The sequence below is a fragment of the Perognathus longimembris genome, chromosome 17, assembly GCF_023159225.1.
Source record: "Perognathus longimembris pacificus isolate PPM17 chromosome 17, ASM2315922v1, whole genome shotgun sequence".
Taxonomy (NCBI): Eukaryota; Metazoa; Chordata; class Mammalia; order Rodentia; family Heteromyidae; genus Perognathus; species Perognathus longimembris.
The window spans coordinates 37,439,552-37,452,255 of record NC_063177.1 but is presented as its reverse complement, the minus strand read 5'-3'; the positions used below and the strand labels follow the sequence as shown (position 1 = coordinate 37,452,255).

At 51.6% G+C, this 12,704-nt stretch overlaps 1 protein-coding gene across 1 annotated transcript; it reads right to left on the bottom strand.

The window, feature by feature from the left end:
- Positions 1–8,182: 8,182 nt before the first annotated feature.
- On the bottom strand, positions 8,183–9,423 carry Lrrc3c (leucine rich repeat containing 3C). The gene is made up of 2 exons (XM_048366686.1): positions 9,394–9,423; positions 8,183–8,984 (listed from the first exon to the last, which is right to left on the bottom strand). Exon 2 carries the CDS (start codon positions 8,945–8,947, stop codon positions 8,183–8,185), a length of 765 nt encoding a protein of 254 aa, XP_048222643.1. The 5' UTR covers positions 8,948–8,984; positions 9,394–9,423.
- Between the last annotated feature and the right edge of the window lie 3,281 nt (positions 9,424–12,704).

Genomic DNA, 12,704 nt, shown 5'->3' with positions numbered 1-12,704 from the left:
CTCTGATCTCTCCAGCCTTTCTTCAATTTCCTGTCCCACCTCACTGCACCCCTCTTCTTAACTGCCTCATGGGACTCTAGATGCTGGGCCTAGATAGCATATTTCTCAAAGAAAGAGATGTAAGGGGGTGTGGAGTGGGGCCAGCCTGAATGTAGTGGAGATGCCCATGTTTATGCTTGTCCCTGAATTACTCCTTCCTCCTATCCAGGATACCCCTTCTCTTTTTTTTTTTTTTTTGTGGCCAGTCCTGGGCCTTGAACTCAGGGCCTGAGCACGGTCCCTGGCTTCCTTTTGCTCAAGGCTAGCACTCTGCCACTTGAGCCACAGCGCCACTTCTGGCTTTTCTATATATGTGGTGCTGGGGAATCGAACCCAGGGCTTCAAGTATACAAGGCAAGTGCTCTTGCCACTAGGACACATTCCCAGCCCGATACCCCTTCTCTTATACGCCTATCTCCCATAATGTTAGACATAGATCCTAGTGTCCTTTTAGGTTCCATAGGCCATTCCATAGAGTGCTGGTTTATCTCCTGAAGGAGAATCTGGGGCAGAATTTATATTTCACTGAAAGAGCTTTAAATTTGATTTATCTGTTAAGAACTCTTTCATTCCATTAAAAGTAACACTGAAACCAGAGACTGTGGGGACATTGTTGTTGATACGGCTGGCAGCCTTTGCTCTCTATCTCCCTCTAGTGGTCAATTGAAGTAAGTGCCAGGAGACACTTCCTTGATGAGCCCATAGCTTGTGATTTGTGTGAGGTTGCTAGGCGATGGGACTCAGAAAGCGCCAGAGTTAATGGAGGAACCTTAACTCACCGCTCTTAGAGTCTGTCTGACTCACAGAGTGCTCTGAAGACACAGACAAGGGTACTGTTTTCTTATTAACAATCCTTGTTGATTTTTCACTTGAAGGAGTCAATGAGGAAAGAAGAGCCTGAAAGAGTGGAAGTCACCAACCTTTAACAAGAACAGGAAGAAGCTGGCACTCTGGGAACTAGGGGTCAAATAGAGGGTTCAGAAGCACATTTATAGGCTATGGGACCTTGGTAGGTTGTGGGTGGCTGATGTGTTTTGAAACAGTGACCCCTCACATAGACCTTCTCTGAGCAGAAGGTAGAGTGGCTGTCTGTTGGAGGGGCAGGGAGAATGCTCCTGAGGGGTCCTTGTGTTCACAGGGTAGCGGAGAAGTTTTGTTGCAGATTGTAGGTTGTGACCAATACATTCATATTTTTTTTTCTGAGTAGAGAAACTTTCTTCTTTTCATCTTTTCTCTCTCTCTTCTTTCCTTCTTCCTCTTTCCTTCCCTTCGTTTGTTGTTGTTGTTATTATTATTGCCAGTCCTGGGGCTTGAACTCAGGCCCTGAGCACTGTTTCTGCTCAAGGCTAGCACTCTACCACTTGAGCCACAGCACCACTTCTGGCTTTTTCTATATATGTGGTGCTGAGGAATTGAACCCAGGGCTTCATGTATATGAGGCAAGCACCCTACCACTAGGCCATATTCCCAGCCCCTTTGTTTTTTTAGGTTTTTTTTTTTTGGCCAGTCCTGGGCCTTGGACTCAGGGCCTGAGCAGCGACCCTGGCTTCTTTTTGCTCAAGGCTAGCACTCTGCCACCCGAGCCACAGCACCCCTTCTGGCCGTTTTCCAACTGAGAGCTTCATGTGTAGGAGGCAAACACTCTTGCCACTAGGCCATATTCCCAGTCCCTATTGTTGTTGTTTTTGAGAGTGTCTATGTAGCTCAAGCTTGCTTCCAACTCACCATTCTACTACCTGGGATTACAGACATGTTAACCACACTCAGCAGCCTCCTCCTCCCTCCTCCCTCCTCCCTCCTCTCCCAGTGTTGAGAATCAAACCCAGGGACCGACACATGATAGGTAAGTACTATACCTCAGTCCTTATTCCCCAAATCATGCTGAGGTTTCTTCACAAATACCCAAATCATCTTGAAGCCCAAGATATTCCCAAACTCTTGGCTTCGGAGGTGGTCTGCAATACAATTTTAAATTCTAGCTATCTCCTATTCTTCATCCTTGAAGCTCCTTTGTAATCCAGCATTTTCGAGGGTTTTTTTGTTTGTTTTTTGCCAGTCCTGGGGCAAGTTGAACTCAGGGCCTGAGCACTGTCCCTGGCTTCTTTTTGCTCAAGGACAGCACTCTACCACTTGACCCACAGTGCTATTCCTGGTTTTTTTTTTTTCCATATATGTGGTGCTGAGGAATCGAACCCAGGGCTTCATGTATGCGAGGCGAGCGCCCTTGCCACGGGGCCAGTTTTTTTTTTTTTTTTTTGGCCAGTCCTGGGCCTTGGACTCAGGGCCTGAGCACTGTCCCTGGCTTCTTTTTGCTCAAGGCTAGCACTCTGCCACTTGAGCCACAGTGCCGCTTCTGGCCGTTTTCTGTATATGTGGTGCTGGGGAATCGAACCCAGGGCCTCGTGTATCCGAGGCAGGCACTCTTGCCACTAGGCTATATCCCCAGCCCCCACGGGGCCAGTTTTAAATCCTGCCTACCGCCCCTTTAGTGCTTCCCGTCCTGCTCAGCCTCCCCCTCCAGCGTCTTAAGCCCCACCTCATTAGTTCTTCCCCTAAGCCCCGCCCCCAGGGCAATAAGCCCCGCCCCATGCTCCCTCCCCAGACCCCGCCCCTAGCATCGTAAACCCGCCCCATTAGTTCTTTCCCCCCCTCAGCCCCGCCCCCAGCGTGATAAGCAAGGCCCTCGTGCTCCCCTCTTCAGCCCTGCCCCTAGCGCCGTAAGCCCCGCCCCCTTAGTTCTTTCCCTCAGCTCCGCCCCAGGGCAATAAGCCCCGCCTCAACCATACTAAGCCCCGCCCCTCCCTGCATCTTAAGCCCGCCTCCCGCCTCATTAGCGTTGCCCAGCCCGCCTCCGGCCGTCAGTGTAGCCGGGCCCGCAGCCTCGGCAGCCGCAACCCGCCGTTCCACCGCCTGGGTTCCCTACGGCCTTCTCCAGCCCTGCCCTCAGCCTGCGCTCCGGCCCCGGCCTCCCCGCGCCCCAGCCTTGCGGTTCACCTCCGGGTCGAGGCCCTCCAGCCCCGCCCTCGGTCCTCTACTTGAGACTGCAGCTCCAGACACCGCGTGTGTGCCTTCCGAGGCGGGGTGGGCGGCGGCGGCGGCAGCGCCTCCCGGGTCCAGCGGAGCCCTGAGTACGGGACGCTACCCCCCCACCACTCCATCCACTTGGATGTGATTCTCCTCAGCGGGGTTCCCCTCGCCCAGGCCCGGGAGGTCTGGAGTCTCCGGCGGCTTCCTCCCTCACACACTCCTAGCCAGGGAAAGAAGTCAGACATAAGGAGACTAGCTGGTTTTAGGGGCAGAGCCCAAGCGGGAAGGGATTCCTTCCCCCCCCCCCCCCCGCACCCGCGCCGCCCCATCTCATCTCCCTTATTTCTGCGAGTCTCTGAAGCCTGGCCCTGAGGTGTGGAACTGCTTCTGGGCTAACTGCCTCCCCTCCTCCTCCTCTCCCCCCCCCCCCCCCCCCCGCCATCCCACAGGGTCCTGCCTGGTACCTCCTTCTCCTGGTGTTTAGTTGCTAGAGGTCAAAGGCTCAGGAGGCTCCCAGAGACAGACTGATGGTGATGTTGAAATAGACAGTCAAGGGGGCAGAGAGAGGAAGGAGGTGGAGGACATGATAGAGATGGGAGCCCCCGCCCCGACCCACCGGAGAAACTGACAGGCAGGAATCTGCAAAACTCATCAGGATTTGATCAGCCTCCCTAAGTATCTGAAACCTCGGGTATTTCCTAAATATTATGAAATGGGTTGTAATAGCCATTTAGCTTTCCTTACAGGTTTCCTGTGAGATGATAGATGGGAAAGTCCTCAGAACAGAGAAAAGTACTATTGTAATGGAGGTGGCATGAAAAGACCAAGGATGCATGCCGGGAGGGTGCGGCTGTGTGGGAAGGAGCAGACAGGTATGCCCTGATGGCCAGGGCAGAGCCTCAGAGATCTGCCTCCAAGTCTTGCTCCCGCCTTTCCAGTAAGGCTTCCTTCAGCCTATCAACAACCATGGCCACTATGGGATAGGCTCTCTCTATCTTCCAAAGCTTTTGCCAAAGTGTGCTTGCTCTGGTTTCTTCAGTGTCCTGTGGTGGATGGAGTAAGGCTGGATGAATCTCTCTGTGTAGGACTCTCTTCCTGTCTCAGCTGCACCCCTAGGCTCACCTTTGTCTCTCTCTCTACCCCTTCCTCCTCTTGTTCCCTTAGAGGGGTGAGTGTCACACAGGGGCAGGGGCTTTTTGGGATCTCCTCTTGTTCTTCCTGACTTCCTGTGCAATCTTGTCTCTAGTCTCAGGCCCAGCATACTGGACTAATTTGCTCTTTTTGTAGATAGCAACTTAAAAAGAATCATGCTCCATTATTGTGTCTAATCAGCTTCAGAACTCCCCAGGCAGGAAGAACTCGGGTACTTCTTTTAGTTTGGGAGTTTCCCCAGTTGGGTAGTATGTGCCTTGTTGCTCCAGGTCTCTTGTGACTGTTGGCCTAGGCATGTGCCTGTTCAAATCTTCTGTGGTGAGCTGAGCTTTAGCTTCAGCTTCTGGTATTTTCTTCCCACCCAGTTTTGACTCAGAGTTTCCCCACTGGCTAAGGAGACGGGGTTTCTTCTTGGGGAGAACTAGTGAAACTTCCTCTGTTACCGCACCAGCTCCTCCTTTCTTCCCACCTTGTCCACCTTGTCCTCTCTCTGTCCTTTCTTGTCCCCCCAGCCCCACAGAGAGGCAAAGGAGTCAACGTTGGCGGAAGAACAAGGGGAACTGAAGCATTTATCCAGGGCTCAAGATGAGCCCTGACTCTCTGCAGACCTTAAAGATGGAGTTCTTGCTGCTTAGGACAACAGAGTCACAGAAGGTTCCAGAAACAGCATGGATGGAGATATGGGCTCCAAAGAACTCCACAACCTACTTTCCCAAACCAGGATGCTGAGTCCCAGATTGATAGGGAGGCAAGGGGACTGAGCAGAGGGGCAGATTCTGCCAGTGGCAGATGATTGGTGGCTTTGATAGGAATGGGGCCCAAATCCCAGGGCAGAGGGTCACGGTGTGGCTGTAGCCACACCCACATGTAAAAAGAACTCCGGGTTCCCTGAGTATCCCTGGACTCGAAGAGGACCATGTTAGAAAAGATGATAGGGAGCAGATCCCAGGGTTTTCTGAGCCGAGCTGAGGGTTCCTGGCTGACTGCAGGGAGCTCAGGCTTCTTGGGGTTGTGTGTGCTTGAGTGATCTAGAGTGGAGGGGATGCTGGCAAGGAGTCAGGGAAGCCAGGCTGGGGCGGAGGGACCAGGGAGGGTGATGGATCCTTTTTGGTCCCCATGTCTGCCCCAAGCTGGAACATTGTTCAATGGATCATATCTTCATTTCCTATGTGGTTCCCTTGTGCCTCCCCAAGAAAGAGGCTTTCACAGGGGCCATGTAGGTAGATCAACTTAAATGGAGGCAGGAAGAGCATATCCACCTCTTTCCATTTCTAGAGAAGCCTCCTTGGTAGTAGGGGTGTATCTCATGCCCCCCTTCTTTAGCCTCCCTGGCCTCCCCAGACCAAGGAGCCATGTATTAACTTTATTTATTTTTATTTTTTGCCAGTCCCGGGGCTTGGACTCAGGGCCTGAGCACTGTCCCTGGCTTCTTTTTTATCAAGGTTAGCACTCTGCCACTTGAGCCACAGCGCCCACTTCTGGCGTTTTCTGTGTATGTGATACTGCGGAATCAAACCCAGGGCTTTCGGGCTGGGATGTAGCTCAGTGGCAAAGTGCTTACCTAGCAAGTACAACGTCCTGGGTTCGATCCCCAGTACCAAAAAAGAAAAGACAAAAAAAAAATACAGTTTTAAAAAAAAACAACCAACCAAAACCCAGGGCTTCATATATGCTAGGCAAGCACTCTACCGCTAAGCCGCATTCCCAGCCCCTTGTGTATTAACTTAATACACTTCTGGTTTCTCCTAGAACTCTACTCACACTTCCACTTAGAGAAAAGACAGACTACCAAGAGCTTTCCTGTTCTCGTCCCAGCTCTGGGGAAGCTGGTTGGGCAGACTCTGCAGACTAACTGACAAATGATGCCCCCCCCCCACCCTCCTTCTTGCTGGCCCTCCCTCTAGACTTCCTTTCAGCCTCCATCATTCCAGTGTCATCCTCCCTAATGCCCTACAGACCCTGGATTTCGGATAGTCAGACTCTGGTGTTGGGGGCTGGGAGGCAGGCATGGAGGAGCTGGCCTTCAGCCCAGTGGGAGCACCCCAGCATAGAGGAGGAGAGAAAGTGGGGGGAAATAGCTCAACATTCTTCCCACTGCCCCGCGCCCCCCCCCCCCCCCGCAGCCAGGCAGCACACATTCAGAAAAACGAACAAGAAGAAAGAGGTGAGGGGCGTTTGCCAGACTTTATTGAATTGCTCAGCGGTGTTGGGAGTCAACCCCCTGGACCCTGGTTCTTCAGTCCCTGATCTCCAGCTCAGTCCTAGAGGAATCTACCTTTCTCTCAAGGGAAAGGGCTTAGTGTGTACAGAAGAGGGCAGAAAGAAAGTGGAGGACCTTGAGCGAGGGGACATTGGGAGGAGCCTGTGGACAAAGAAGGCCAGAAGTGTGGGGAGGAGGTGGGGCTCGTGTGGTCAAGTGCCAGCCATGAGCAAGCTGACCCTGAGTTCAAGTCCTGCTACTAGAAACAAAAAAAGAAGGGGTGCGTGCACACCTGGGCACTGTCCCTAAGCTTCTATTGCTCAAGGCTAGCACTTTACCACTTGAACAACAGCGCTACTTCCAGCTTTTTCTGTTTATGTAGCATTGAGGAATCGAACCCAGGGCTTCACGCACGCTAGGCAAGCACTCTACCACTAAGCCACATTCCCAGCCCCACATACCCTAGCTTTCTGGCCTCACCTATAGCTTAATCTAACTTCCCCTCACCCTTCACCTCACTGTACCATTGTCTTCCAGCTCCAAGGGAGGTCTTGTTACTGTTCAAATGTTTCAGTTTGTCTCATATCTTCCTTTTTCTCCCCCCACGCCCTGTCTGTCCCTAGCACTGGTGTTTGAAATCAGGGCCTCAAGCTTGCTAGGCTGAGATAATATTGCTGAGCAGTACCTCCAGCTGTTTTTCACTGGTTGTTTTTAGGATAGGGTCTCATTTCCTATTCCTGAACCTTAGTTCACCTACTTTTAGCTTTCCCAGTCATAGTGCACAAGAGTGCACTATCACTACCCAGCTTCACTCTGTGGAGTCTCATGGATATTTTTGCCCCCACCTGGCCTCTAACCAAGATCCTCCTGTTATCAGCCTCTACAACCACTGGTGTCTAACTCTCTTCTTTGCTTAGATACATAGCCTTCCAACCCTCTCTCTTTTGTGCCCAAAGTCATCCTTCTCCTCTTCCACCTTTTTTTGGTGATACTGGGGTTTGGATTTACAGTTTTATTCTTGTTAGGTTGGTGCCCTATCACTTGAACCATGGCTCTAGCCCTGGTTTTTGCTGGTTATTTTTGAGATAGGGCCCTGTTTCCCACTCAGGTGCATACCTGAGCCACTATCTGCCTACTTTTGGGGTTCTTCTTGCTGCTGGGACCACAGGCATGCATCACCTGTCCAGATTCTCTTTGTGAAGACAGTCTCATGGGCCAGGCTGGTCTGATGCAGAAATTCTCTCAATCTTAGCCCCTTGTAACCTGAGATAACAGGCCTGAGTTGGCCTTCAACTGTGATCATCTCATGTTCAGCCTACCAAGTAGCTAGGATTTTAGGTGTGAGCCAGTGTGTGTGTTTTCATTCTTTGAGCATCAGCTCACACAGGTCTATGGCAAGGCCCCTGAGGTCACCCATAGTCAGGCCCAGGCTCCCTCCACTGTGTTCCCATAGGCATTTGCTCCGACCTGCGCAAATCACCTAGGGTCATTCTCTGTTCCATCACCTCCTTGTGACAAGTGGGCTGGGGAGGACGGAGGGCTTGGCAACTTTGTTCTTTGAGTCTAGCACAATCCAGGTACAGAGTAGGTATCTCCCAAATCCAGCTACCAGAAATGGTGTTGTGCAAGAGAGAGATGACTTATATAGGGGAGACAGAGTGGTGGGGTGAACTGAGGGCTGGGATGGAATGGGGCAGTCCAGGGAACAGAGGGTGCAAAGGAAAGACGAGGGCACAGGGCTGGGAGTGAGGGACACTCTGCTCATCAGACCATGGTGCTGAGGGTGGAGGAGTCCTCGGAGTGCACGGGCAGCACGGGGGCCCGTTTGATGGGACGCCGGGTCTCATCCCGGTTCTGCCACACGTAGTGGATCAGATAAGCTGTCACCAGGATCAGCCAGCCTCCCATGGTGACCAGCAGGGCCACATCCGTGTTCTTCTGGGCCCCACCTCGCCCTGTCCCACACAGCTCTTCTTCCCTGGCCAGCAGCAGGAACTCCTGTCCCACATGGTCTGGTCGGGCTCCTGGGCCGCACACGATGCCTGCCCCAGTGCCCGGTGCCAGCCTCACCTGCCGGAGGACTTCCTGGAGAGCACAGTCACAGAGCCATGGGTTGGCAGACAGGTTCACTTGGATCTGAAGCCCCACAAAGGCTTCCACAGGCACCGAGGCCAGCTGGTTGGCAGAGAGATCAAGGTGGCGTAGAGTGCCTGCCAGGCCCTGGAAAGCAGCCCCTGAGAGGTGGGCAAGGGCATTATGGGACAAATCCAGCTCCTCTAGGACAGGCAGGTGCTGGAAAGCTCCAGCTGGTACCGATGCCAACTGGTTTGCATCCAGGTAGAGCTTGCGGGTGTCATTGGGGATGCCAGTGGGCACAGAGCTCAGGCCTGCCTGACTGCAGCGGAAGGTTCGCTCACCGGCTTCCTCAGCCATGTAACAGCCCTGGGGAGGCGTCTGGGGGCTGGGCACAGAACCCCCTATGTTTATTACCAGCAGAAGGGGCAGGAAGGAGGCAGCTGACAGAAGCATGGCCACAGGTTGGCATAATCCTGGAGTGAAATAGGATCTGGAGAAGAGAAGACCATACCCATAAAGGAAGAGCAAAGAGAACTCCATTCCCCATCACTAGCTCTTTCATCTTGGGTCCCCTTGTGGACTCTCTTTGGTCCAGGGACTCTCCTTTTGGGGTTTTCTCAGGCCTACATCACTTTCTTACTTCTTCCCTGGGGGAAGTTATCTGGAGCTTTTCAATAGGGTTCTTTGGGTAAAGGATCCCTTGGACTTATTTATGATCTATTGATTCTATAAGGTTAATCAGTGAGGTATGCCTCTGACTAGGTATTGATTCCTGAAAGGATATGTCCCAGCCATCCCAGGGGACCATGTGGAGATAATCACAGACAGGAGAAGAAGGCTGGGACATATCCTTTCAATTCCCCTTACTGGAATATTAATTTACCCCCTCCCCCACCTACCTGGATGGCTGCCGGGTGGGCAGATAGGCATCAGAAAGTCTAGTTGTTACTAATATGAAGGAGACAAGAAGTACATGTTAGCAATAGACTCCAGAGTGTCCAGCTAGGCTAGACAATTAGGCAGGGAGTACCTCTGCTCCCATCTTTTATGCCCATCAAACCCCTTCTCCGGAGCATCCACCCCTCCGCCAGTCCCTGTACTCTCTGCCCTGATCAACCTCCCTTTTCCCCTCCCTTCTCCTCCCTGTCTCTCACCCGGTTGGTGGCAGAGTCTTCTGTGCGGTTGCCCTCTCCCCGGAAGTAGCCACCCTGCTGCTTAGCTCTGGAGACCTGCTTCCTCCTCCAGAAGCCCTGTTTGCTCATGGCTGCTGGAAGCTGGGGCCTGGGGCCTAAGTATATTGGGTTTCCTGGCATGTGACTCTGGGCCCCAGGTGTCAGATACCTGAGCCATGGCCTGGTCAGGAAATGCCAATTGAGAGAGCAGATCTCAGACCCTGATGAACTCTGTGTGGGAGACCAGGCCCCAATTCCATTCCTTGCCCCTATTCCCTTTTCCATCTCTGCTTTCCTAGCTGACATTGAGACTTTGCCTGCCAGAGCCTCCATTCCTTGACCAGAGCCTGGCTGGGCACAAGGATCACTGCTTGGCAGGCCTGGGGGGACACAACTTCTCAAACCCATTACCTTCCAAAGCCTCTATCCTTCTCCCCAAAGGCCCTTCTCCCAGCATGCCATAGAAGGGTGCAAACTTCCCTGGGCCTTTGATTCTGAAGACCTCCCCTGGTTTCTCATGGTGCCAATTCTCTCACCTGCCAGGGGGCGCTGTGGTCCAATTTTTGTTTGCTATGATTGGTTGATGGTGCCTTTTAGGAGTTGGAAAGGGTTCTTCTTCAGGCCCAAATCTGATATGGTGGCCTATGAGTTTTGCTGCCAATTTTTATGCTGAAACTGACTCAGCTTTTCTCATTATTCTGGGGTTGGCACTGTGAACTCTTCCTCATGCCTGAGAACCAGGCATGGGTAACTTAGTTCCCTGGGATTCTTGAAATGACCATCATTTGTAGCCCATGTCACCCCATCTCACTACCCTCTCCTAATAGCAACTGAGTGGTGGGAAGACTTTGAAGCCAGAAAACATGTTTTGTGTTCTTCAAGCATGTTACCGCATCCCTCTGAACACTGGTGTCTGCCTTGCCTTGTCCCTTCCCTTCCTTTCCATTCACCTTCCTTTCTTATTCCCTCCCTCCCTCCCTCCCTCCCTCCTTCCCTTCCTCCCTCCCTTCTTTCCTTTCTTGCATGTTCTCTCTCTCTCTCTCTCTCTCTCTCTCTCTCTCTCTCTCTCTCTCTCTCTCTCATTTTGTTCTTTCGCCTGTACTGGGGCTTGAACTCAGGGCCTTGTACTCTCACCTGGCTTTTTATTTTTTTTATTTTATTTTTTTGGCCAGTCCTGGGGCTTGGACTCAGGGCCTGAGCACTGTCCCTGGCTTCTTTTTGCTCAAGGCTAGCACTCTGCCACTTGAGCCACAGCGCCACTTCTGGCCATTTTCTGTATATGTGGTGCTGGGGAATTGAACCCAGGGCCTCATGAATACGAGGCAGGCACTCTAGCCACTAGGCCATATCCCCAGCCCCTGGCTTTTTATTTTTGTCAGTCCTGGGGCTTGAACTCAGGGCTTGGGTTCTGTCCTGAGCCTCTCTGTGCTCAAGGTTAGCGCTCTACCACTTGAGCCACAGCACCACTTCTGGCTTTTTCTGGAGATAAGAAATCTCATGGACTCTCCCACCTGGGCTGGCTTCAAACTGCAGTCCTCAGATCTCAGCCTCCTGAATAGCTAGGATTACAGGTGTGAGCCACCGGTACCTGGCTTCACTTGGCTTTTTTGCTCAAGGTTGGTGCTCTACCACTTGAGCCATATTTCTACTTTTTGATGGCTCATTGGAGATAAGAGTCTCACAGACTTTTCTGTCCGGGCTAGCTTTGAACTATGTTCCTCAGGTTTCAGCTTCCCCAGTAGCTAGGGTTACAGGCATGAGCTACCAGTGCCCTACTGGCATCTGCTTTTGCAAGAGAGAATACTGCTGTAAGGATGAGAGGTTCCACTAGGGTTAAGTGGACGTGAATGAGCTGTGTAAGTTGCTCTGCAAAGGCCAGTTGTCATAGTCATGGTCTTCCAGAATATACTATGGCTTCCTGTCCTCATTTTAGCAACCAAGGTAGGTTTCTTCTCTTCACTGTATCGTTTATGCTCTGCAGGGGAAGAGTTATCAATAAGTCATGGAGACAAATATCTTTTTCCTCCATAATTCCCTTTATTTTCATGTCCAGCCCTGTTGGTTGCTTGCCTCATGTATTCATACAATCTCCAGGTTGGTGCTGGATTTATAGGCCCAGCGATTCACAGAGGTCAAAAGAAAGGACCACCTGGTCCTCTTAGAGACTGCTGATAGGTAAACTGAGGCTCAGGATTTCACAGTGAATCAATGACTCAACAGAACATAGCCTAGATGCTTGATTCCTGCTCCGACCACTTCCTATTCCCATTCACACCTCTGTCAGCTCCAAGTCACACTTACCAATACGCTGTGTCATTTTCTTTTGATCCCTGATCTATCATATGAAACCCTAGCTCACTCCCACTAGGTCAGAGAGGTGGCAGAGAAGAGGAAAGTGGGGTGTCACCATCTAGAGAGAACAGGTCTGTAAAAATCTACCTTTTTGTCAGGTGCTGGTAGCTCACGCCTGTAATCCTAGCTACTTAGGAGGCTGAGGTCTAAGGATCATGGTCCAAAGCCAGCCAGAGCAGGAAAGTCCATGAGACTCTTATCTCCAATTAACCATCAGAAAACCAGAAGTGGTGCTGTGGCTCGAAGTGGTAAAGCGCTAGCCTTGAGCTGTCTGTCAGGGACAGTGCTCAGGCCCAGAGTTCAAGCCCCACAACCGACAAAAAGAAAAACAACCCTACCTTTCCCTCCCTTATTTTTTGCCTCCCTCCTTCCTCATCTCTCCATCCTTCCTTTTTGCCTTCTTTCCTTTCTTTCTTCTTTTCTTTCTCTCGCTTTCTTCCTTCCTTCCTGTGTGTGTGTGTGTGTGTGTGATTTTTTTTTTTTTTGAGACAAGGTCTTGCCATGTAGTCTAGGTTGGCCTTGAATCCAAGATCCTTCTGACTCAGTCTCCTTGCTTGAATTTGGTAGAGATCATGGTTGGGCAGAATCAGACACATAATTGTAGGACTCAGGGTTGGACTTTTTGTTTTAAAATGGTTAGGGATTTCAAGGCAGTGGTAGCAGGGTACAAACCTAGCGTGAAGTCC

Bases quoted from the DNA above. Each gene is read 5' to 3' on its own strand.
- Lrrc3c (XM_048366686.1), bottom strand. From the start codon at position 8,947: ATGCTTCTGTCAGCTGCCTCCTTCCTGCCCCTTCTGCTGGTAATAAAC.